The following is a 25,890-nucleotide window of genomic DNA, read 5'->3' as shown; positions in this document are numbered from 1 at the left end:
TTAATTGCAAAATGTTTTAAATTTATTTCATAATAATTTTTACCACAGAAGATACCGAACTGGTAGTGCGGGAGTAATTTAAAAAATGTGAAGATTGCAAGGATTAAGAAAAATCCAAAGATAGATTTCTAAGTAGGCATTCAACCTATATAATTATTATCAACTTTCAGAACAGCTTATGTTAGCTTTCACAAAGAAATGCTCTGTATGTATGTTATGTTTTAATTTTTAAAAATAATTTCTTTTCGCTTTTGCTTTTTGAAAGGAGAGCTATTACACTTGCTTTTCTCTAAATTTCACATTTTCTTTCATATTGAGGATTGTGCTGCTGAGCAACAGTTTCTTCTCATATTATAGAGTCTGGATGTGTTGTCGTCTCAAAACTCATATGGAAATCTCATTCCCAATGTGGCGGTGTTGGGGGCTGTTTGAGACAGGGGGGTGAATCCCTCACGAATGGATTAATGCTTTCCCTGGAGGTTGGGGGTAGTGAGTGAGTTCTCGCTTTATTAATTCCTGTGAGAGCTGCTTGTTTAAAAGACCCTGGCACCTCCTCTCTCTCTCTCTTGCTTCCTCTCACCATGTGATCTGCTTGTACCTTCTGGCTGCCTGCCGCTTTCAGCCACATGTAGAAGCAACCTGAGGCCTGCACCAGATGCAGCTATCCCAGAATCATAAGCCAAATAAAACCTCTGTTCTTTATAAATTACCCAGTCTCAGGTATTCCATTACAGCAACACAAAAACAGACTAATACATCATATTATGTTAAGGTTTATAAAAGGTTTAAAAAATATAGGCACTGTAAAGGTGAACTATGGCTCAGTCCTTCAAGAGTACTGAGCAATAAATAGGTTGATAAGAAATACTTCAAGAGAGTTAAAAGTCATAAGAGACAGGTCTGGATAAGGATTTAAATCCAGGAAAGGAAAAGGGAAGTAAAAAGAGAAATAATCTGCAAATTATATGTTGCATGCATAAAGGTGAGTTCTAAAACATTTGATTTTGAGGAGTGAGGGCTGGTATTTATTTAGAATTAGGAAAGCCATTAGTGGCATTAAAAAATGTGACCATTGACCCTCATTCTGGAACAAATCAATGAATGAGTAGGGAAACAATGCTTGAACTGTTTAGCGACAACAGAAGTGAAATGGACCTCTCCTTACTCCAAGATTTAATTATAACTTTAATTTACAGTCCCTATTCTAGGAAGAAAAATAACAAGTCACTCTGCCATTGTTTCCACAAGATTTAAACCCTTGATTTAGCCATATTTAGAGAAAGCAGTACGTATTAGCTATTCCCTCCAACACAGCAAATACTTCTACCCAAAAGACAGAACAGGCAGCTTATTACCCAGAAAAAAATTACATGCTTTTATTTGATTTGTTCACTCTTGGTAAGTGATAAATGAAGACACTTCACTTGAAGAGATCAGATTTTGGAAAGATACAAAGAAGAAAATTTCTATAACCCTCAAGATATTCTCACAGTCAGCTCTCCTTGTTTTTTTAATCCCCTACCTCCTAGGACATGAAAACACCATCTGATTTTGATGTCATGTACCAAGAGAGTAACACACAGGAAATGTTTTGTTTTTGTTCTATTTGACCTATTTTGTTAGGATGCCATCAATATTATTAGTTCACTGGCCTGCGTCTGTATTTATGTTTGGAAAAGCAACAGGCACACTCTTCCTGGACATTTTTAAAAGTCAACAGTGAATGAGCTGGCCTAATTCTGCAACATCCCACTTCTTGCAATATCCCCCAGATCTCTGAAATAAGCACGTCTGAAGTTTGCTTAGAGGCTTAGATCTGAATGGTTTCCCTTTTGACTCTTAGGATATTATTTATTTTTTAAAGTGGTTATGTGGAAGTGAGATTATGTGGAATATTGGTATATCATCAAGTAGGTGTTTATAATTCAATACAGTTTCTAACAGCTTCAGAATTCCCTGTCGAATGTCCAAAAGGCTATAATACACCATCTAAATAATGGTGAAATAAAATGTTAACTTATTAAGGAAAGTAGAGAAAATTATTTGGATAAGAAATCGGAAAAAAAGAAAATGAAACAATCAATAAAAAAAAAAAAGATGAATGTAACATTTAGAAACTCGGGTCCACCTTAAAAAAAAAAAGTGCCATAGACATAGTGAGAAACAAAAAACAAACCTATCTCCTTCTATAGTAAGCAAAATAATAAAATAAACATTTGTGTTATACTTCACAAGGCATTATAGACTGAATGTTTGCGACCCTTCAAAATTCCTGTGTTGAAGTTGAAGCCCTAACACCCAGTATAATTGTACTTGGATATGAGACCTTTAAGGAAGCAATTAAGGTCAAATGAGGTCAAGAGGGTGGAGCCTTGTGATCCCATAGAATTAGTGTTTTCATAAGAGACACTAGAGCTAATATGCACTCCCTCCCTATCTCCCTCTCTACTCCTCTCCCTCTCTCTCTCACTCTCTCACTCCAAAAGCACCAAAGAAAGTCATGTGAAGACATAGCGAAGAGAAAGCAGTCATCCACAACCCAGGAAGAGAGCTCTCTCCAGAAACTGAATTGTCTAGAACCTTGATCTTGGACTTTCCAGCCTCCAAAACTGTGAGAATATACATCTCTGTTGTTTAAGCCACACAGTCAGTGGTATTTTGTTATAGCAGCCCAAACAGACTAATACAGATTTTGATACTGAGAAGTGGCATGTTGCTATAACAGATAACTAAAAATGTTGATGTGGCTTTGGAACTGGGTGATGGGTACAGGCTGTAGGAGTTTTGAGCTGCATGCTTGAAAAAGCATAGATTACCATGAAGGAAATGTTAGGAGAATAGATGTTAAAGGTGGTTCTAGTGGGTGCTCATAAAGAAAAGAAGAGCACTGTAAAGAAAACCTCCATATAACTCAGAGAATATATAAATAATCATGAACAGAATGTTGGTAGAAAAAATGGAAGTTAAAGGCCATTCTGGTATGGTCTCAGTCAGAAATGAGGAACAAATTATTGGAAACTGGGGAAAAGGCTATCCTTTTCATAAAGTAGCAGAGAACTTGGCTGAACTGTGTTTTAGTTTTTTGTGAAGAGTAGAATTTGCAAGTGAGGAAACTGTATATTTAGCAGAGGTGATTTCTGAGCAAAGTATTGAAGGTGTGACTTAAGTCTTTCTTAATACTTAGGGAAAAGTACAAGGGGAGCGAGATGAATTGAGGAAGGAAATTGTCAAGCAAATAGGAACTAGAACCTAAAGATTTTGAAAATTCTCAGCCTATCCACAGTGTAAAAATCGAGGAAAACTGTTCTGAAGAGAAACTAAGGGTATGGCTGAACAAAAATTTGATGAGGAGATTAACATGGTGTGAACCCCAGATTTAGTCAGCCATCTCAGCAGAAGCCTGGAATAGTGATGGGGTTGCATTTGCAAAAATACTGCCAGCTGGGACTAAATGAAACAGACAAAATGGGATGTAATAAAGCATGTAAACATGCTTATTATTTGGGAAAAGGGAAGAATGGACCTGAAGGTATTTCATAGATCATCAGGGCTGCCACTCCCAACACAAGGACAGCAGAAAGATTGCTTCTTCTTTGGTTTTAGAGGTAGGGCCCATGCTCTGGTTTCAACAGGCCAGGGCTGCCCCTAGCCTTGGGGGTGGAGCTACCCAGAGACTTAAGGGCAGGGCCCCCAGAAGAGCCTTGAAGGCAGTACCCCCACCTAGCAGGGCTATGGAGATGGGGCCACCACTCCCGTGAGTCTGGAAGGCAGGACTACCACCCCAGTGGGCCTGGAGGACAGAACATAAAACTAAAGAGGATTATTCTCCAGCTGTAAGATCTAATGAAATTTCCCTTGCTAGGTTTTGAACTTGCTTGGAATCTACTACCCCTTTCTTCCTTCCAATTTCTCTCTTTTGGAACAGAAATGTCTATTCCACCAATGTAAAGCACATAACTTGTCTGATTTCATGAGTTCACAACTGGAGAGGAATTCTGCCTCAAGATGAATTGTACCTGACTTCTGGTCAAGAGATGGAATAGACAGTCCCCAGGGTCACTCTCTCCCACAAGTCAACTAATTTACAACTATTAGAAAGCAACAGCAGCCAAGCTGGGGCCACTTGAGCTCAGGGGAAGTGGGGGAGAGACCTGTATGGAGGCCAAAGAAGCCATGATGAGAGAAAGAAAAAACCTCTCCAACCATTTCAAGCCCTGGCCACTTCCAGGCTGGAGCTGCTGAGCATACAGAGCAGGAGCCAGCAAAAGCCACAGCTGTGCCCTTCACATGAAGTTGCATGGAGGCGGCAGGGGAGAAAAGGGCCTTAGTGGCCCTCAGGCCAGCAAGAACACTAATAGGGTTCCCGTGGACCCACATAGGGGTGAGGAGCCATTCAGAGGCCGGCGAGTCATCACAAGCGACTGGTGCACAGCCCATCCCATGGGAAGTGTTTGAAGCACAGGTGGTGGGGGAGACAGGCCCCCTGGGAGAACACTGGGGCACAGCAAGGACAGCTGATCTGCCCCCCAATCAGTGTAGGACCACTCAGAGGAGACTGGTTAGGAATATAGAACTACATGGGGTCCAGTTTGATGGAAAGACTCAGGCCCAGACCAGTGTTTCTACACAATCCAGGTGCATTGGATTTCACTAAACCCAGAAGTCCTATAAAGTCAACCATTAAAACCTGAGCGGCACAAAAAGCCTTCCCTAGGGAATCAGCAACAAAGCAGCAATTTAGGTCAACCACAGAGCTAAGTACTGGTCCCCACAGGAAGGTCCTGCACTTTAGAAGTAAGCAAAGGACAATGAATTAGTTCTAGCACAGAGTTTAAATGGTGGGACCAGCAAATAATCTAGCACAGAATTGAAAGAAAAAACAAAGTACTCACAACCAGAGACAAAGTTTAATAATAACTAGTAAAGGTCTCTTTTCACCAAAGAACCTATAACACCTGGAAGGACTGGAAGTCCTCTGGGCTACCAAGCCAGAAAGAGGACACAGCCAGGCACACTGCCAGCACCACAGGGCCTGCCTGGGTTCCTGTGGTATGGAGTCAGGGACCAAACCCCTCTCCCACAAGCAGGCATACTGCCAGCACCCCAGGTCCCACCTGGGGTCCTGAGGTGTGTAGCTGGGGAACAGAACCCCCTCCCACAAGCAGGTATACTGCCAGCACCACCACCAACTAGGTAAGGAGCATGCCAAAAACATCACCTCCATGTGGGTGGCCCACCACAGCCACCACAATAACCACGGCTGCCACAAAAGCAGCTAGGCACCACAACCACCATGCAGATGGTCCACCAGGCACTGGACTGTATTGACAAAAAAAGAGTCACCAGCAGAGGCCAAAGGAAAGAAGATGTCTCTCTCCACAAAGCTCATTCGAGAGTGACAGAAGAAGCATCTGCTCAATGATAATATTGAGGGACCTGAACACACCTCTCAGCATTGGACAGATCACCTAGGCAACAAATCAACAGAGTCACCATTACTCTTTCAGAAGGAGAGAAGAAATCCAGGGTAATTAGAGCGGGAAGGGGAGAGGGAGAGAGGGATGGGGAGAGATTGGACAAGGGGCATAAAGTATAAGTACAATTTGTAACAATATATATGCTAGTAATATTGATTTGATCAATGTATGTCAATGTTGAACCCCCAAAATATGTATAATCAATTATGATTCAATAAAAATTTTAAAAATTAAAAAAAAAAAGATGAATTGTACCTGAATCTTACCTATATCTGATGCAAAAGATATTTAGATGAGATTTTGGCCATCAAATTTCAGGGTGATTTCAACAATTCTCCAAGCTGGAAAGCTGATGAAAATCTGTTGGTGAATTAGCAAAGGAGAGGATGACTTGATCCAATACACACACTCAGAGTAAGAACACTTTTGCCTAATGAAACCTCAAAAAGATTGTTCTAATACAGCATTAGTGGGAGGGTGAGAGAAAGCAACCAGAAGCAGAGTGATAAATTTGAAAGTCCATCAAGACACAACTGCACGGTTTCACCATCTCACTGTACATGAAACAGTATACTCAGAGTGGGCCCAATAAACATTAACTACATAAATGAATCAACTAATAAATGTATACAGAGCTACCTGCTAACTCTCCCACTTAGAAGAAAGACTAACAGGAAACCAGAACAATACATATAACAGCAGAAGAAACACACACCTGCTACCTAAAACCAACCTAGAAACCATTGCTTAAGGATGAATACCCAAGGACCATCAGAAATATGGAGGAAAAAATTAACAGCTATCAGCAACATAAAAAAAGAAACACCAAGAAAACTGATGAGAAAAAACAGAGACCTCAAAAAAACTTTCAAAAGTCTGATGAATATCATCATAGTGACTTAAGATAATGTATCCATGAAAGAGTACAATAGTAAAATAAAAGAAAACTTGAGAAATTTACAATATGATTGTCAAAACAGAAGTGTTGAAAAAAAAATTGAAGAAATCTGCTAAAACCCAGAACAAAATTTCAAAGAGATACAAAACATGATAGCTAAAGTCATAAAGGATCAATCCTGGAGGAGTTCCAGGAAGAAGAGAGAATATGGAGGAAGAAATTCTCATATAAATAAAAGTACAACACGTTCCAGAGCGAATAAGGAATACTAATCTTCACAGAAAGGGGGCTTATTGAGTGCCAAACCAAATGAGTGAAAAGAAAGTAAATTTAGACATAGTATGATAGATACAATTTTAAAACATCTAACACCAAAGAAGCTCCAGAATCAACTGATACTAAGAATAAGCATCAGATTAATTTTACAACTCCATTCAAAATAACAAAGTAGCTGGAGTCTTCCTCTCTCCCTCTTCCATTTACAGAAGATAAAAAGCCATGATTTTAGCCTTTAATATAAAATCTGAAAACTGCTCCCTAAAGACAGGGATGATATTGCTTGGGAAAATTCCATGTGTGGAGCTGGGATGACAAAGAGCATAATTTCCAGTGACTCCAAAACTCATATCAGTTACAATGCAGGAGAACACCAGTTAAGCAACTAGAGTTATTTTCAACAAGTAATGCCCTCCTTACCTTGGTAATTGCTCCTGCCCTATTTTCACATAGGCTCCTAAAGAGAAGCCTGGCTATGGCTATGGGATACACCTGCCCACTTAGACAGGACTGATAATGAGCTTCTCGATTAAGGGAAAGTCCTACTAGGAAAACAGACATAAACAACCACAGAAGCACACCACAGCAGCTACCTAGTTTATCCAATCAACTTAGGACTTTCTTTAAAACATATGAACTAACAGCCAAAGATCACCAGATATTTGCATAAAGATATTTTTATTTACAACATGAAAGAGATGGATAAGAATTGATCATCCCACCCCACCAAATAGAGGTAATTGAAGACACAGAAGATAACTTTTTAAAAATGTATAATTAATATCCTAAATCAGTTTGAAATTTGCCATCCATAAAGCAAAAGTGGGCTGCAGTGAAAAAGAAAAAAATAGAGAACTAAAATATGATTTTGAAATAAAAAAGTTGATGGATGGACTGAGAAATAGAATGGACCATACTAAATATCAGCCCAGTGACATGAAAGATAAAGTCAAGAAAATCTTCCATTACATAGGGAAAATGATAAATAAATGGAAAATTTGAAAGAAAAAATTGAGACACACTAAAAAGATCTAGAATCAATATAACAGAAGTTTCAGAGATAAAACAACGGAAGGAAGGAAATAATTTAAAATAATAACATTTTCAAATCTCTAACCATTAGAAATACATAAGGTTCTAAAGTATATTAATTTTTGTTCAAGATGAATGGGGGAAAATGAATCTAAAGATAGACACTTTTTAGTAAAATTTTGGAGCTCCGAAAAGAGAGACAATATCCTAAAATCTTATGAAGAGAGAAAAAAAAAAAAAAAAAGACGTTATGGTCAAACTGAGATGGAATTAAAGAAAAGAGGATGAATATAATTCCTTATCTTTCAAATTAGGGAGTCAACAGATAATGTCCACAGTTACTAAAGGAAAAAGAAAAAAGAAAGAAAGGTAATAAAGGTAAGAAAAAATATGGAAAGAGGACTCATTTGAAATCAATAATATTTTAATTCTAATTAAAGCCCAATTTTTTAGTATCCTACATAGTTTCAGCTCTAACTTCTATGATCTTCAAATTTCTGTTAGTTAAAACAGTTATACTAACCAAAACCTGATAAAGACAGTAGAGAAAAGTAAATATATAAACTGATCTGACATATGAGTCCTTATTTTAAAAAAGCCTACATAGAATATTGGCTACTTTAAAATAAAAGTGTGTTAAAAAAAAAATACACGACCAAGTAGATGTTATTATCAAAATTTAAGAATGACTGGGAATTATATAATGATTACAACATCAAGTTAACTGTCTAGAAGCCATTGGAAAAACCAGAAAACATTCCTGATTCAAGAAAAATAAGAAATAAAAGGAAAGGCACTAGGAATCTAAAAAGAGTAGGAACCTTCCTTAACATGACAAAGAGTACATAACAGAGACCAATAGTAAGAGGCCTTAGCCAATGAAGCATCATTGATACACCCATTAAACTCAGGATCAAGACAAAAATGCATAAAATCATCATTATCATTCATCACTGTTCTAAACTTCTAGTTAAGCAATAATTGAAGAAACATATAGAGATACATGCTACAACAGGGACGAAAGTTGAAAACGTTAGGCTAAATGAAATAAGCCAGACACAAAAAGACAACTATTGCATGATTTCACTTATATGAGGTACCTAGAGTAGCCAAGTTCATAGAGACAGAAAGTAGAATGGTGGTTGCCAGCGGAGGAGAAAATGGGGGAATGAGTTACTATTTACTGGGTATAGAGTGCAGGTTGAAAACATGAAAAGTTCTGGAGGCGGTAGTAATGTCTGAACAACAATGTGCATGTACTTAATACCACGGAAATGTACACTTAAAAATGGTTAAAATGGTACATTTTATGTTATGTATATTTTAACACAATAAATATTATATAGGAAAAACAAATGATTACCATATGGAGATGAATCATTATCTACTGGTGAAATCCAAGAGAACCCTCTGAAAATTCATTAGCACTAACAAGAGAGTATAGAAAAATATTTAGATAGAAAATAATTTTTTTAAAGAATCAACATCTTTTCTATACAACAGCAAAAACCAGTCAGAAAATATAAACGGGCTTGGGGCATGGGGAGGAATGGAGAAGGAAGCACAGTCAACATAGAAGTAATACCAATTAATACACTTAGTAAGTCATGTGCAAGATCAATATGGCAAAAACCATCAAATATTACCGGAAGACATAAAAAAAAAGTCTTATGTCTCACATCATAATCCTGGATAGGAAAGCCCAATATTTAAAGATGTAATGTCCCCCAAATTAATCTGTAATCCTGATACTTTTTCACTCAAAACCCTGATTATTGTTGTAGAATTTTATAAATTGCTTATGAATTCCAACTAAGAGAATAAACAATGGATAATGCTTAGGAAAAAGAAGATAAATGAAAATAACTTTTAAAATCTGAAAATATTATTCCAGTTCTCTAATTTTCCTTGGTAATAGCAGCCTAGTTTTGTTTTATGGGTGCCAGATCCTCATAAATTTATTTAGGATATTAATTATACATTTTTAAAGGTTATCTTCTGCATCTTCAATTACTTCTACTTCCTTTGGGGTTATTTGCTCTGTATATTCCTCTTATCTTTTCCTTTCGTGCTATTGGTTTCATGCAAATATCTAGTAATGTTTGGCTGTTAGTTAATTTTTCCAATATTAAAAATGTGCTATGAAGGCAGAGAAATAAAAACATTGCAAGTGTATATATATATTTTCAAGTTAGATTACATTAAACTTGGATTACTTTGAATAGTTTTAAAATAATAGAGAATTAGTAGAATAGAGGTAGTAGTTTAAGCTGGGGAAAGATGTCCAATGAGGCCAGAAGGTCTAAATGGAAACCCAGGTTAATAATAATGTATCTTATATTTCAAAACAGCTAAAAGAGAGGATTTTAAATATTCTCACCACAAATAAATGATAAATATTTGAGTTAATGGATATACTAATTAGCCCAATTTGATCATTCCACAATGTACACATGTATGGAAACAACATATTTTACCCCTAAATACAGTTACCCCTCAGTATTCATGAGGTATTGGTGCTGGGATCCCCATGATATCAAAATTTGTGGATGCTCAAGTCACTAATATAAAATGGCATATTTGCACACAACCTATGCACAGTCTCCTTTCTACAGTAAATCATTTCTTGTTTACTTAATAATAACTAACACAATGTAAATGCTATGTAAATAGTTGTTATACTGTATTATTTAGGGAATAATGACAAGGAAAAAAGTTTGTACATATTCAGTACAAATGTAAACATCGTAGGCCTAACGACATTTTGGATCTGTGGTTTATTAATTCCGAACTTGCTGAACCCGCAGATATGGAGAGCAGAGTGTATATACAACTCTTATTTGTCAGTTGAAAAGAAAAGAAAAGAAATTAGAATTTTTTAAAAAATGGAACCCCAGGAACTCTAACATTTAAGGGAAAGCCAAGAGCATCAAAGCACAGAAGAGGAATTAGTAACATATATAGAGAGAAAGAAAGAAAATTAGAAGAGAATGCTTAGACATAAAAGGAAGTGAATTTCAAAAAGATAAGTTTCCACAGTACCAACTGTTGCTAAAAAGTTACTTATAGTAATTGCTATGGTATTGTGTAGGATGAGAGTTAAAATGTATACAGTTGGTTTAACAATATGATTGCCATTAACATTCTCAGTTACCAATACCAGTAGGAGGGTGAGAAGAGAGGAAATAGAGATTTCCAGAATAAACTATTTTTTCAAGACGTTCAAGAATGAATAGAAAGAGAAAGAGGGAATAACAACTTCAGATAGATGCAGGGTAAAGGTAACATTTTCCCATACCTGGGAAGGTGCATCACAGAATAGATATAAAACTCATTGAGAAAATGCCAATTGTGCCATTTTGAAAGATGGAAAATATTACATAAATGTAGGAAGTCACAGTTTTACCATTTTGATGAAGACTTAAAAGTCATTGTTCTTGAATGGGTCTTTTTAAAGTCCATTTCAAAAAAATGGACAAAAGGACTATGAAGATTTATGCTGATAGCCTAAAAACAGGGAGAGCTGGTTCCTATTGCTTTACTCATCTGTAGAAATTTATTAATCCATAGAGATAAATTATCATTTCACTTCCCCTCAGGCTTGAATAATTCAATCTCTATAGTTAGAATAATGTAATATAAATAAACATTTTAAAGGAATGGTTTCCCCCCATATTAGAGTTAATAATGCTTAATATATTGTATTTAGAAAATCAAAAAAGTAAACGAGGGATAAATAACGTTATAACTTTACTTTCCAAAGACACCCACTACTAAAATATTATCCATTTCCTTCCAATATTTTTTGTTACATAGAGTACTTTTTTATTTAAAAATATTGAATTCTTGCCCAACCCTCTCATTATTATAATTTTTTACTTAAATGTATTTCCCAGATACGTGTAATATAAAACCTAATAAAACAGAAATAATTAGGTAAAAAGGCTTTGTACCATCCAATAGAACAAGACTCGAGATAGATTATTTTTTTGCATCACCAACGTTTCTTTTCTTTTAGCATTAATAAAATGTTACTCTCAATCAAAGGTTAATAATGAAAAGATCATTTGAGTTTCATCAATGTCAATTGTCACCCTGTCCTTTTCGATTCACTGAATGATGACATGAAATCCAATCCCACATTTTATAAAATTTCTACTGTCTTTCAAGATGTCTGCATTCTTTTGTAGCTTAGGTTCCTATGGTCACCGCTGGTTTTGTACGTTAGCTTTCACTAAACTCTTCATCTCACTTGCATCTGATGAAACTATTCTCTTCTCTGTGTTCTTAATCAGCTTACATGGAGAAACTGACCCTTTTCGAATCAACACTGGGGGCAGGGGAAGGGGTGGTGGTGGAAAGGGCTGCAGTTGTTTACATTCAAGCAAATTTTGCAATTTAAAGTTGAGACTTTGAAACCTCCGTTTCTAAAAGTCCTTCTCCACCTCACATCTAGTCATTTCTCACTGTAGACCTTCTCCACAAGCTGCCAGGTTGCTCAGCTTCCTTCCTCCCTTCTCTGACATCTCCCCTTCCCCTCTCCCTGGTGGCCCCTACTGCTACTCATGCACATGTCTATCCACTTCTTATACAGAACATTTATCTATCTTACCTGCTACCTATGTGTGGACCAGAATGTCTCAAACTTCAAATGTGGACAGGAATTCGCTGGCAGTGCTGTTAGAATGCATGTTTTGAATCAGTACATCTGGAGTGGGGCCAGAGATACTTTATTTCTAATGAGTTCCCAGGTAGAGCTGATGCTGTTGTCCATGGACCACACTCAAATAGCAGAGTTGCAGATCATGTTTTAAGGACTTCACTTTACAAACCTGAAGCTCCTATTCAAAGTAATTTTTAAAATAATAACAGTTCTCACCATAGGAATAATTTCAATATCAGCTTGTTGTCACATTTTTTTCACTCTATAACCTTAACAGCCAACTCAATGTAGTACTAAGTTCCCAGCTGGTGTGTTGGTAGGCATAGTTATCTAGGCCCTCTTTCTATCACAAATTTTATTCAGATAGTTAAAATAAACTCCCACTTTGTAATGTATATGACCAAGGGTTAAATAGGCAATAAGTATTTACACTTCTCTTAGGGGAAGAAACATTAATTTTAACCTTCGGGGGAAAAATGTTCATAACAGAAACAATACTGATGAAATATTCCGTGGGGGCTACTTGAACGATAAACAGAAGTGGGTTTTGTCACTTCCATGCAAAGGCAGTTAAGAAAAAGTATATATCGGGCCGAGCCCGTGGCGCACTCGGGAGAGTGCGGCGCTGGGAGCGCGGCGACGCTCCCGCCGCGGGTTCGGATCCTATATAGGAATGGCCGGTGCACTCACTGGCTGAGTGCCGGTCACGAAAACGACAAAAAAAAAAAAAAAAAAAAAGAAAAAGTATATATCCTCCACTGCTGTCTCTTCTTGCAGGGACATTACAGGCCATGTGTACCAGATGGTATAACTAAAGATGGAAGAGATTTATGCAAACCACATTGGACTTTACGTGACTAAGAAATAAACTCTTATTTTGCTAATAAGAGAGATTTGGAAAATTAGAAATTAATTTGGAGATTTAGAGATTAACGTGTTACCACTCCGTAGACTATCTTATCCTAATACTATAAGATTTATAAAAAATTTAAATTAATGAGTGTAAGAGAGGTTATTCAATACTGTAGTAATTTGCTTTTTTATTAATTGTAAAAATCAGAGGACTCTAATAAAAGCAAATATAAAATAGATAAAGCAGTGTACTTCATGTTTATTCCTTGAATAAAATAATCTATAAAGCGAAAGAGTTAAAATAAAAAAGAGGAAGCCGCAAATAAATTTTTCAAATATTAAAGAATAGCAATTGACAAAATAATTTTTAAAATTATCCTTTAATGTAAATAAAGAAACAGATTTTAGAAAGCTTTGTCACACTCCAATGCATGATTCTAAAACAGAGCAACAAAATCTTATATAAAGATCCTAAAGTTTGAGTAGCCTTTGGACAGATCACCTGGGATAATTAGGGGAGGACAATAAAGAGAAATAAATAGTCTTCCAAACAAAATGAATAGCATGTGAAAAGTCCATAGTAGAGAGGGAACAGAGAAAGACAGTTTTTGTAAAGAGGGGCAGGAAAGATCAGTTGTAGTTAGAGATAATGCGGGAAGCCTCCAGATTATAAGACTTGTATGTCAAGTTCAGACTTCAGAAATAGAGGTAACTCTTGCAGAAGCATATTGCCGTGTTGTAGAGAAAGCCACGCTGTGGGAATGGTGAAGGCCTCGGGAGCTAAGGGCCTCCGTCCTGAGGCTGCAAGAAACTGTATTCTGCCAATAACTAATGAGCCTACAAGAGGACCCCAAGCTTCAGATGAGATCTCAGCCATGACCAAATTCTTAATGTTAGCCTGGTGAGACCCTGAGCAGTTTCCCTGGATTTGTAACTGGACTTCTGACCTACAAAACTGTGAGATAATAAATTGTGTTATTTTAAGCTGCTAAATTGAGGTAATTTGTTATACAGGAATACAAAACTAATACAAAAAAAGCATAAATTTGAAACATAATTTTGAGTTAGGCTGAATGTATTAATATTGCTGCTTTCATTCCATGTGCTAGCTAGGGCTGCCAGCTTCAGTTCTAACAGTTGGCTTGGTTGGCTAATGCCACCCTAGACCAGACCTTGGCACATACTAAATAATACTGAAAAGCCAGACATTCCTTGGCATAATGTAACAGAAAGAATTCACAAAGACTAGGAGACAGAAATTCTGGCTTGATTCTTTTATGTAGCTCCTGCCTATTCATTCTCCTCACCCATCCATCCTACCCCCCAATATAAAAGAGAAGAATATATTTTCACCAATACCATGAAAACAGATTATTGGGAAAAGCATTTTACCAGCTGTTCTCCCCAGATCAATTATGCTGTTGGGAGGGGTTGCAATGGAAATGAGCTTCCAGATCTGAAGTGGAATGGAAATAAACTGGGGTGGCTAAGCATAGGTAGCAGCCTGAATGAAAATCAGGGTGTATGTAGTGATCAAATCTTGGAGGAAAAATTAACAGAGATCTCAATAGAATGAGATGGACAGACAACCCACAAAATTCTTCACTGAGTGTTTCACACAAAAACTTCCTGGGGTAGCAAACAGAGGCACATTTTGGTCACAATACAAAGAAATCATCACCTCTCCTTAATTACCAAACCTGAGTCAGTTGACTGATCCAGAACCTCTTGAATGAGGACAGAAGAAATGCCCTTGAAGAATCATCCTTCTGTAACAGTTTTGTATCCTTTTTTGTACAGTTTTCCTGCTGTAAACTTTTCTCCTATAGTTTCTCCAAAGCAAAATAAAATATCTTACCTGAGTAATTGCACTAAGGAAAGAGATTCCAAAAACCTTTAGTGATTATGGTTTGAGTATCCCTTATCTGAAATGCCTGGGACCAGAAGTGTTTCCAATTTGGGATTTTTTTCAGATTTTGGACTATTTGCATTATATATTTACCAGTGGAGCACCCCAAATCAGAAAATCTGAAATCCAAAATGCTCCAGTGAGCATTTCTTCTGAGTATCATGTCTCCATTCAAAAATTTTGAATTTTGTAGCATCTTGGATTTCAGATTTTTGGATTTGGGATACTCAGTCTGTATCAGATATTGGCCTTTGGGGGAAGCAAAACATCTACGATCTAAAGTACGCTGGTTAGAACTGAGGCTTATGATGGCCAGTTGATAAGTAGAATTCTGTCCTAAAACCATCTAGCTATAGGCCTAATCAGACTCAAATCGCAAACTGTAGTTTCTTCCACAGGCCTGAGAGCAGTGGACTATATTCAGCAACAATTTGGCCTTGTTGGAATATTCCTGCCCAAGTGTGAGGCAAGTTGTTATATACCTGAGTGTCCATCACTAAGGGGGAAGAATAAATTTTGGTGGACCTCTTATTTTTGAGGCATATTCCATTTTTAGGTGTTCTATTCTGACTATTTACCATAGGAGTCCAAAAGCTGCCAAATGTAGACGGGAACCAGAATAAAAGAATGCTCTGTAGCTAGCTCAAAGTTCAATTCAAGCAGTCTTTCATTTAGCTCAGCCAATGATCCATCAGATCCAATTGTGCTCAAATTTTCCATAGGACAGCAGGGTCTTCTTTAGAGACTGTAGCATGTCCCAAAAGAAGACTTTAGTAGAGATCCTTATGATCTGTGAGCAAGTCATATTTCTGTCAGCAAGTAGTTAATACCCTTTTGAGAAACTGCTCTTGGCTTCTTTTTGGACTTGAGTAGAGTCTGAAGATCTGACCACAGGATACTTGGTAACCATGTGAGTTGAACCACTCATCATAAATTGGACGCTGTCCTTTCCATCCAGCCATAAATTTAGTTGTGGCAACCCAAACCATCCTCAAATTGTATAAATAGGATGAGCCTAAAGACTTAACTAAGTTGCCTATGCAGGTTTCTCACTCTCCTGACTTCTCCTCCCCCTTGGCCTCCCTTAATGCCTCGTGAGGGAAGACCTATGACCAACTGACTGAAATCTCTGGTTTATAGATGCTTCTGTGTGGTATAGCAGCATGAGCCACAAGTTGACCTGCTATAAAGCTACAGCCAAAAATGAAGGAAGAAATGACAGCCTCTCTCAGGGTTGGCCCTGAGAGGCAATGGAGAAACAAAACGCTCACAATAGGCAGACATATAAGCAGTATTTCTCATTGTCCACTTTGTCTAGAATGAGAAATTTCCTGAGATCAGGACCTATTCTACTTCCTGAATGGTTGCAAATGGTCTGTTCAGTTGTTCATGGACTGGTAAAGAGGTAGATTTGGGCAAGAATTGGCCCAGAGCTGAGAATAGCTGTGTTCCAGGTGAACGTTCGTGAGAAAGCCACACACTAAAGAAGTTCTTAATAATAATGGGGACAGAATGACCTACTTAATGACTATCAGTTGTGTCTCTTCTCAAGACAATCTAGTGCAAGGGTCACAAAGGCAAAAATCTAAAAAGTGTCAGGTAGGTACCATAAAGGAAGAGAATTTGGTGAAAGACAATAGGGGATGCTTGGCATTGTGGCAAACTAGTGATGGTATATTCTATCCAAAGAAGGCAGTTCTGAATCAGCTCTGGCAGAATCTTACCATGTTGGAATGTGGACCAGCGTTGCCAGATCTTCTTTTACTTGTTTTTCAAGAGAAGCCATAAAACCAAATTTTTACATAAAATGTTGTGATTTTTGAAATGCCATTAGGGTCAAACATACAAGTCTGTGGTTCACATATGGCCATCAGGCTGCCATTTTGTGTCACTCTCCAATGTTTGTTCAATACTCACAAAAGCAGCCATAGCGGCAAGAATGGAGGATACACACATGGACTCAGCCACAGACTTTCCCTCACCAAGGTCCACAAGGTTCTCACTACTAAAATAAAAACACCAAAATTGCAAGCAAAGTTGCTATTCCTTGAGCTGTTGGAAACTGGATATATCAAAGTCCAATCTGATACCTGCTTGATTAATTAGGGTTCTTCTATCATGGCAGAACAGCAATGTGTACTTACAGGTAGAGGCATTTATTCTGTATTTGGATTTAATTTTTCTGTCAGCACCACTACTGGTAGGCTTACTCAGTGCTTTATGACAAGCCACACAACATTACCTTTAACTGAGGAATTAACATCACAATTGAGGAAATAATCAGAGATTATCACAGTTTTCACTTGTCTTATTTTTATATCCTAATATCTGGAAGAAGCTAGCCTTATGGACTGATGGACTGGCTTTATTACTTAATTATTGAAGGCTCAGTCACTTCCCTTTGCGATACAGCACTATCTTCCAAAATGTGGTTAAAAAAAAAAAAAAAGTGTGTTCTTTATACCAGCAATCATTAATACATAGTACTGTTTTTCTTAAGCCAAAATATACAGGTCAGGAATGATGGTAAAAAGAAGTACTTGTCATGATTCAATGCTTAGTGACTATTACGGGTTGTACTGTATCCCCCCAAAAGATGTTGAAGTCCTAACTCCCTGTACCAGTGAATAATAGGGTCTTTGTATATGATCAATAAAGATGAGGTTATTAGAGAAGGTCCTAATCCAATCTGACCAGTGTCCTTATAAAAAGGGGAAATTTGGACACAAATAGATGTGTATAGAGGGAAGACGACGTAAAGACACACAGAGAACGCCATCCACAAGCCAAGGAACATCTGAGGCTACCAGAAGCTAGGAGAAAGGCATGGAATAAATTCTCCCCATAGCCTTCAGAAAGAACCGACCATGCAGGCAGACACCTTGATCTCAGACTTCTAGCCTGCAGAATTGTAAGACCATAAACTTCTGCTGTTTAAACCATACAGTTGGTGGTACTTTGAGATGGCAGTCCTAGGAAACTAATACAGTGACCTGTTAAATATTTTTGCATTCTTTCCTCACAACGGGGTTCTGCTTATCCAGAAATCTGGAAACCAAGAAGGAATGTAGTCACCAGGAGACCTAATATATTTTCCATTGAACTAGAAGCTGAGACTGCTATGTAGCTATTTGAAGTTCTTTACTGCTGTTTAAAAAAAAAAAATGAATTCCAGTCAAGATGGCAGAATAGACAGTCCCCAGCATCACTCTCTCCCATAAATCAACCAATTTGCAACTATAAAAATGTAACATCAGCCAAATTGGGGCTGCTGTAGCTCAGGGGAAGAGGAGGAGAGAACTACGGAGTTCATGAAGGCAGGAGAAACCATGATGAGAGAAAGAAAAAACTGCTCTGAGTGTTTGGGCCGCGGCTGCTTTAAGGCTGGAGGCGATAAGCGCATGGAGCAGGAGCCGGCAGAAGCCGCAGCTGTGCCCTTCAGATGGAGTTACTTGGAGGCAGCAGGGGAGAAGAGGGCCTTGGTGGTCCCCAGGACAGCAAGACCAGTAATAGGGTTCCCATGGACCCACATAGGAGTGAGGAGCCAGAACAACTGAAAAAAAGGGGAACCTTTCAAAGGCTGGTGAGTCATCACAAGGGACCGGCACATGGCCTGTCCCATGGGGAGTGTTTGGAGCATGGGTGGCAGGGGAGACAGGCCCACTGGGAGAACACAGAGACACAGCAAGGACAGCTGATCCACCCTGCAATCAGTGCAGGACCACTCAGAGGAGACTGGTCAGGAATGCAGAATTGCATGGGGTGCAGTTTGATGAAAAAACTCAGGCCCAGGTAAGAGATTCTACACAACCCAGATCCATTGGCTCTCTGAAGAGCTGGAAGTACCTATAAGGTCAATCGTTCAAACTTGAGCTGCACAAAAAGCCTTCCCTAGGGAAACAGAAGCAAAACAGCAATTTAGCTCAACCACACACCTCAAGTACTGGTTCCCACAGGAAGTTCCCCCATTTTAGAAGTAAGCAAAGGACAAAAAATTAGTTCCAGCCCAGGCACACCACCATCACCTTAGGGCCTGCTTGGGAACTGAAGACTTGGAGCTGGGAACCAGACCCCACTCCCACATCCAGGCACACCGCGCCAGTGCCTCGGGGCCCACCTGGGGACCTAAGTCATGGAGAAGGGGACTGAACCCTCCTCCCACAACCAGGCACACTGCCAGTGCCTCAGGGCCTGCCTGGGGACCAGAGGCATGGAGAAGGGGACCAGACACACCCCACAACCAGGCACACCGCCAGTGTCAAGGAGCATGCCAAAAATATCACCTCCATGTGGGTGGCCCACCACAGCCACCACAATAACCATGGCTGCTGCAAAAGCAGCTAGACACCACAACCACCACGCAGATGGTCTGCCAAACACTGGAGTGCATTCACACAAGGAGAGTCACCAGCAGAGATAAAGAAAAGAAGTGAATGTTTCTCTCCACAAAGCCCATTTCAGAGTGACAGAAGAAGCATCTGCTGTATGATCATATTAGGGAACCTGATCACACCTCTCAGCATTGGACAGATTATCTAAGCAACAAATTAACAGAGTAACTATTATTTTTTCAGGAGAGAAGAAATCTAGGGTGAGGGAGGAGGGAGGGAGTGGGAGAAGGGGAGAGATTGGACAAGGGGCATAAAGAATAAGTACAATTTGTAACAATATATATGCTAGTAATATTGATTTGATCAACATATATCAATGTTGAACACCAAAAATATGTATAATCAATTTTGATTCAAGAAATAAAATAAATTTAAAAAATAAATAAATAAAGTCTCCGGCCAGCAGTAGCTAAGGCCTGCCACAGCAAAAAAATAAAATAAATAAATAAAGAATTAAGAGGATTATGCTGGAATGATAACAATAATCAAGGCAAAATGGTGTTGATGCCATATATAAATCAGCATTAGAAGGAATAGTGCTCTTTCAGGATGCGTACTGTACACAGTAGAAATAGTAAAGGAAGCAATGGATGCACCATCCACAGGTAGGAACGAGGGCTCAGTTTCTTCTCGAATAAGGATGTGGTTCATCTGATTGAGCATACACAAGCATGAAGAGTTTCCTGAGGGTAAGAGAGACGTGAAAACGTAGTGAAAGAGTCATAAATATGACGTATTTCAGCTCATGCTTATAACCAAGAGACACAGGCAAGCCCTAAAGCCATTACGTCTATTCCCTTGCTTGTCTTTTTCTGGCATATAGGATGTGTTGGTACACTACAATGTATCATTTCATTTACAAAGTATAGCACAGAACTAGAGGAAGCATGGCCCTCACCTGGTAATACTAAACTAGAAAATGGTGCTCTCAAGCCTTCCTCTGGTTATAGTGACTGGCACCTATTGAGGAGGGGGTAGTTTCTGCTGTACAGTGGTTATGTGCATTATGTTAAGCAAATATTTTGAAATGGATAATGAAAAGTACAGCACGTGTATATGCTATACAGCCAATAATTAGAATGTGTAGACTTTTCTTGTTCCTGCTTCTTTCCTAGCATCCATTCCTTTGTGGGAACTGTCCTGACATTCTGATTCTAGTGAGCTGTGAATCACAGGACTCCAGAGCCAGGCTAAGCCAAAAGGATGAGGGTCTCCTAGAAATTTGAATTGTGAGCAGATACACAGGACTAGAAGGCAGTTAGAACTTAGTCATCTGATGTTAGCTCCTAAAGTACTGTCACTTGTGTTCCCAGTCTACAGATCACCTAAATGCTCAAGTTCCTGGCTTCCCTAGGCCTGGTTGTTCAGTGTGTCAGTGTACTGTTCAGTAGCCTTCCAATAAATCCACTCAACTTTTCCTTCTTCCCTTCCTCTTCCTTCCTTCCTCTCTCTCTCTCTTTTTCTCTTTCATTAGCAAGAATTCATTACTGTTGCTCATAGCTAAAGAATACTAGTATACAATTGGCCCTCTGTATCTGTAGTTTCCCCATGTTTGGATTCAACAACAGAGGATTGAAAATGTTTAGGGGGGAAAAAATTGCATCTGTACTAAACATGTACAGACCTTTTTTTGGTCATTATTCCCTAAACAGTACTGTATAACAACAATTTACACAGCATTTACATTGTATTAGGTACTATAAGTAATCTAGAGATAATTTAAAGTACACGGGAGTATGTGCACAGGTCACACGCAAATACGAGGCATCTTCAGAAAATTCATGGAAGATAATTTGTATTATCTCTTAATTCTATCTTTCCACGAACTTTCTGAGGTACCATTCCACTACACCATTTGACATCAGGGAGATGAGCATCTGCAGATTTTGGTATCAGCGAGAGGTACTGGAACCAACCTCCCATGGATAACAAGGGACAACTGTATGTATTATCAGTCTTCTTATAATATTTTGAAGGTTTAAATACTTACATAGATCACATGAACTATAAAGAGGATATTAAACTTGTTGGACAGAATAGGTCTATATGAAAAGCATTACTGTGTTCCCTAGCATAGAATTAATGGTAGGAGAATATGGCATAGGGTTTGCTGTTGTCATTGCTGTATACCAGAAACTGTCTCTAACTCTTCCAACACAAACCCCAACTGTAACCTAACCTTCATAAGATCTTTCCATTAGTGAAACATTTTGCATTTTAAAATAGAGAGAACTTAAGAAAAGACAAAGACATAAATAGTGAAAGGAATAGTTAGAGAAGGAAGGGAGAGAGTACAAAAAAGAGAAAGAAAATATGAGTCAATCACGTCCAGGCTTGACTGCACCTACCCAGAAGGGGAAGTCTGGATAAGGTCAAATTAGCATAGACAAAATGGACATCCTGTTTCTCCTATTTCCCTTCACCACAAGCCCTTAGTGGGAAATAATTAAAATATGTAGACAGTGTGTATTTTAAATATATAGATTCTCTCTCTCTCTCTCTCTCGTATATATATTAAACCTCATTATGTATATATATACACACACACACATTATATACAATATCCGGAAAGTCAATTAACATCTCAGAACAATTTATTATTAAAATGAAGAATCTGAACTCGATTATTTCTAACAACTCTTTCAAAAATAAAACTGTGATTTGTAAACTTTTTTCTTTAAATAGCAGCTATATTTCTATGGACTAACAATGAATAACAATAAAGTATTTAGAGTTTTATTATAATGCAAATTCAAAATCTTATGGAGTAAAAAATCCCATCTCTACCTAAATTTCCTCGTCAGTAAACCAGAGATAATTTTTAATCCAATTAAATAGCCAAAATTTTTTAAATGAAAGCATTACGAAGGCAACTATTATTTATGTAATATACTTGTAGAATTAATTTATCTATTCTTTCATTATCTAAATATGAGGGCACTTCAAAAAGTTCATGGAAAAGCAGAATTAAAAGATAATACAAACCTTTCCCTGAACTTTTTGAAGACCCCTCAGATAACAAATGTAATTCTCTACATTTTATAATACATGTACACACACACATAATTTTTACTTTGGCCTAGATTCAGTCAAAATGTAACAATCTCTACAAAAAGAAAGGGCCTAGCAAATTCCTGTGATGACAAGCAGTAAATGTGGCAAGCCACTTCTGCCTCTCTCTCCTCTCCAAAACCCTAGTTACCAAGCAAATATTTTATTGTCTTAACAAACCATATAGGTAATCCTTTAGTGCATGTAGTCACATATTGGCTTAATGATAGGGGTTTGAATGTTGAAGTTTTGCAGTTGTAGCTCTTTAATATATAAATAAATAATATTTTAGCCTTGAAATTATAATTTTAAAATACCTCATTCATCCTGATTAGTAATTGATAAAAAGTAGTGGAAAATTCCTATTTAATTCTCCTGAAATGACCATCTTTAAAAAGTTTACTTTGGAGTTCTAGGCAGCCTAGAAGTTGTTTGTAATTCAGGGTTATTTGTCCCATGCCAATTCCTTAGAATAAAACTTAGCACAAGAAAGCACTGTTAATCAATGAACATAAACGTTACAAAACAAGCAAATAAACTGACAACAAAAATGTACTAAATGCCTGATATACCGTATGTAGTTTTTAGAGAACACTCAATATCCTGCCTTTAATCCAGGCACGCGAAGATAAAGAACTGGAAATGCAAAGATAAAGTACAAAGAATTCATGCCATCATCTTAGATCAGTGGCAGGCAGTGTCGAAAATCTTCAGTACAAAATGACCTGAGAAATATAATACGGTATTTAAGTCCTTTTGATTTCAAGCTTAGAAAATAACATCTGCCTACTGCTATACAAACCCTCTGTCATTCTAAAACAGTTCGTTTGTCAATGTGAGACAAGCAAACCAAGTTCAAAGTTCAGAAATTGCAAAAGGGAGGTAGGTTGCAGGCGGGGTGCAGGTTGGGGACAGGCGCTTGTACAGAGGGAACACACAGTGGGTTGCCGTTTCTTTCCCACTCCTATGCTGGAATCCGCTCATCCTTGTCCTCTGATTGGGAGCCTCAGCTGTTGCGGGTAAACGTTCGAATTCCTTTATTGATACTTAGTGTCACCCGGATGCTTGCATCTGTCTTGCAGGCAACATAAGATTCTCACAGCAGGGCAAATAATGACCTAACCCACCATTACCCTGCCCGCTAGATCCAGGGCTGCTTCCAACGGCTTGGGTGGTGTTGGGACTTACATGAAACTTGTAGGAGGCTGCAGCCCCAGAGAAGAAGATCCTACCAACCAGGGCACACAGTTCAGTCGCCAGGGCTAGGGAAGGGAGAAGACAAGGCGCTACTGATTACTCACAATTTGCCTCTGAGACGGACAGCACTAAGGCGAGGCACGCCAGCAGCGCCCCGCAGCGCCCCCCTAGGACCCTCATCGCCAAGCGGGTGCGGGCGCGGTTGGGGACGCGGTTGGGGACCGTGGCGCGGCGCGACGGGGACCTAAGCGCTCGGCGGGCAGCGAAGCTGGGAGCCCGAGCCCGGGCGCTGCTCTCTGAGGACTGTGGCGCGGCGGCGCCTGCGAGCCTGCGGGCGCCAGCGGAACAGCCAGGGGCGGAGGGGACCGCCCGCTCCCAGAAGGGAAGTGATAACGAGGACATTTCCAGGAAGCTTTTCGGAGCTGGGGGAAGGGCTCAGGGAGAGTGTTGGAGGCCTTGTAAACCCGGTTCCCAGGTTCCTTTCTCCAGAATGTGAAGTTTCCAGGAGGGGAACGGGAAGGGGAAAGAAACGCAGTAAAAATCTCCAGCGAGTTGGGGCGGGAGGCTGAGTGGCCAAGAGAACTTGGAGCACTCAGAAAACAGGATCTTCAGGCTTAGAAGGAGGAATAGTGAAAGGTTGCATTTGGAAATGGGGATATTAACCAAAACCTAGACGCCAATGAGGACTTTTGGAAGACTTCAGAGAACAGAGATAATGGAAGAAAATGGGATCGTTTCGATCATCCACATTTTTGTTTTGGTCTTGTATTTATGGTGTTAAAAATAACACACACACACACACACACACACACAAACTATAGAAAAATGTATCAAATCATCACCTTCAAACTAGTTTTGTTTTCCGCTTTTTTTCTTAGGCATACACATTTGAAATACGATTAAGGCTGCCTCTGAAGCTAAACTATCTGAATTCTAATCATAATACTCTGCCACTTACTAGTTGTGTAACTTTAAGTAAATTGCTTAACCGCCCTAAGCCTCAGTTGTATCGTCTGTAAAATGGGGATTATAGTAGGTGTTCATAGTGTTGATGTAAGGATTCCAAGAGATAACATATAAAGCAATTAGTGTTTGTTAAATAGTAATGCTTAATGCATATTTGCTATTGTTACTTCTAGCATTTCCGTCCAAATAAAATATCAATTGATTTTCTGTGTGTGAGTGAAATTCAATAGGGTGATAGTATTTCAGGGGTCTCTTTTAGCTCTAGCTTTGTATGGTTCTGTGATCCAGCTGGATGGAAGTCTATTAATGTTAGAGTCGCTTTTTCTGATAAGAACATGAGTTGAAAAATTCTCATTCAATCAGTAGGGGAGAAAATGCTTCTTATTATCCTTCTGGGTTCTGTGGTTGGTCCAAGAATTCAATTGACATAAGATAGATTAACAGGAGGAAACAGTATTTAACTACATATGTATGCATGAAAGTTTCATGAAAATATGAGACTCAAAGAGATGGCCAGATAATTGAGACATAAGGGGGTATTTCATGGAAAAATAGAATTGAAAGATGATGTGAATCTTTCCATAAATATATTGAAATACCCTAGTATATCATCCTGAGATGTGGAAAGGAATCGGGGTTCCTTTGAGGCTTCTGGGGGAAGAAGAGAGGAGGCAAAATAAGAGAAAGCAAGGGGAGGAAATGAATGGTTAATAAAGATTGCCTTGTTATGGCAGGTAAGAGTCTCTAGTTTCTCAGGCAATAAAAGTTGCCTCTGAGAGTAGCTGTCCTCCTAGTACAGATAGATACATTTGCTAATGGAAATTTTATTTATAAATGTAAATTTCCTTTACAAAAGAAGAAATCTGTACTTTATTTTAAGCAGTTAAGGGGAAAGTAAAAAGCTTTCTCTGCTTCTGCTGGTTCTTGATTGCCTTTTGCTCAAAATAACCCAGATGCCAATGTGGCAGATTTGGGGGTGGCATGTTCTGAACCTCTTCAACTCATTCAAAAAGGAATTGTTGAGTACAGATGGTCCCCAACTCAGGATGGGATTATATCCCAATAAACCCATCATAAACCAAAACTATCCTAAATTGAAAATGCATTTAATACTCTGATAAACCCACGGTAAATTGGAAAAATCTTAAATTGAAATCGTAAATTGAATCATTGTAATT

At 38.5% G+C, this 25,890-nt stretch overlaps 1 protein-coding gene across 1 annotated transcript in view; it reads right to left on the bottom strand.

The window, feature by feature from the left end:
- PROS1 (protein S) overlaps positions 1 to 24,031 on the bottom strand; it is an 80,104-nt gene extending 56,073 nt beyond the window's left edge. Inside the window, exon 1 of the mRNA XM_063105035.1 lies at positions 23,851 to 24,031. Within this exon, the coding sequence (XP_062961105.1) occupies positions 23,851 to 23,926 (76 nt within the window). The 5' untranslated portion in view covers positions 23,927 to 24,031. The remainder of the gene's footprint in view (positions 1 to 23,850) is intronic.
- Between the last annotated feature and the right edge of the window lie 1,859 nt (positions 24,032 to 25,890).

This window comes from Cynocephalus volans, chromosome 1, assembly GCF_027409185.1.
Source record: "Cynocephalus volans isolate mCynVol1 chromosome 1, mCynVol1.pri, whole genome shotgun sequence".
Classification (NCBI taxonomy): Eukaryota; Metazoa; Chordata; class Mammalia; order Dermoptera; family Cynocephalidae; genus Cynocephalus; species Cynocephalus volans.
This window is presented reverse-complemented; position numbering and strand designations above follow the sequence as displayed.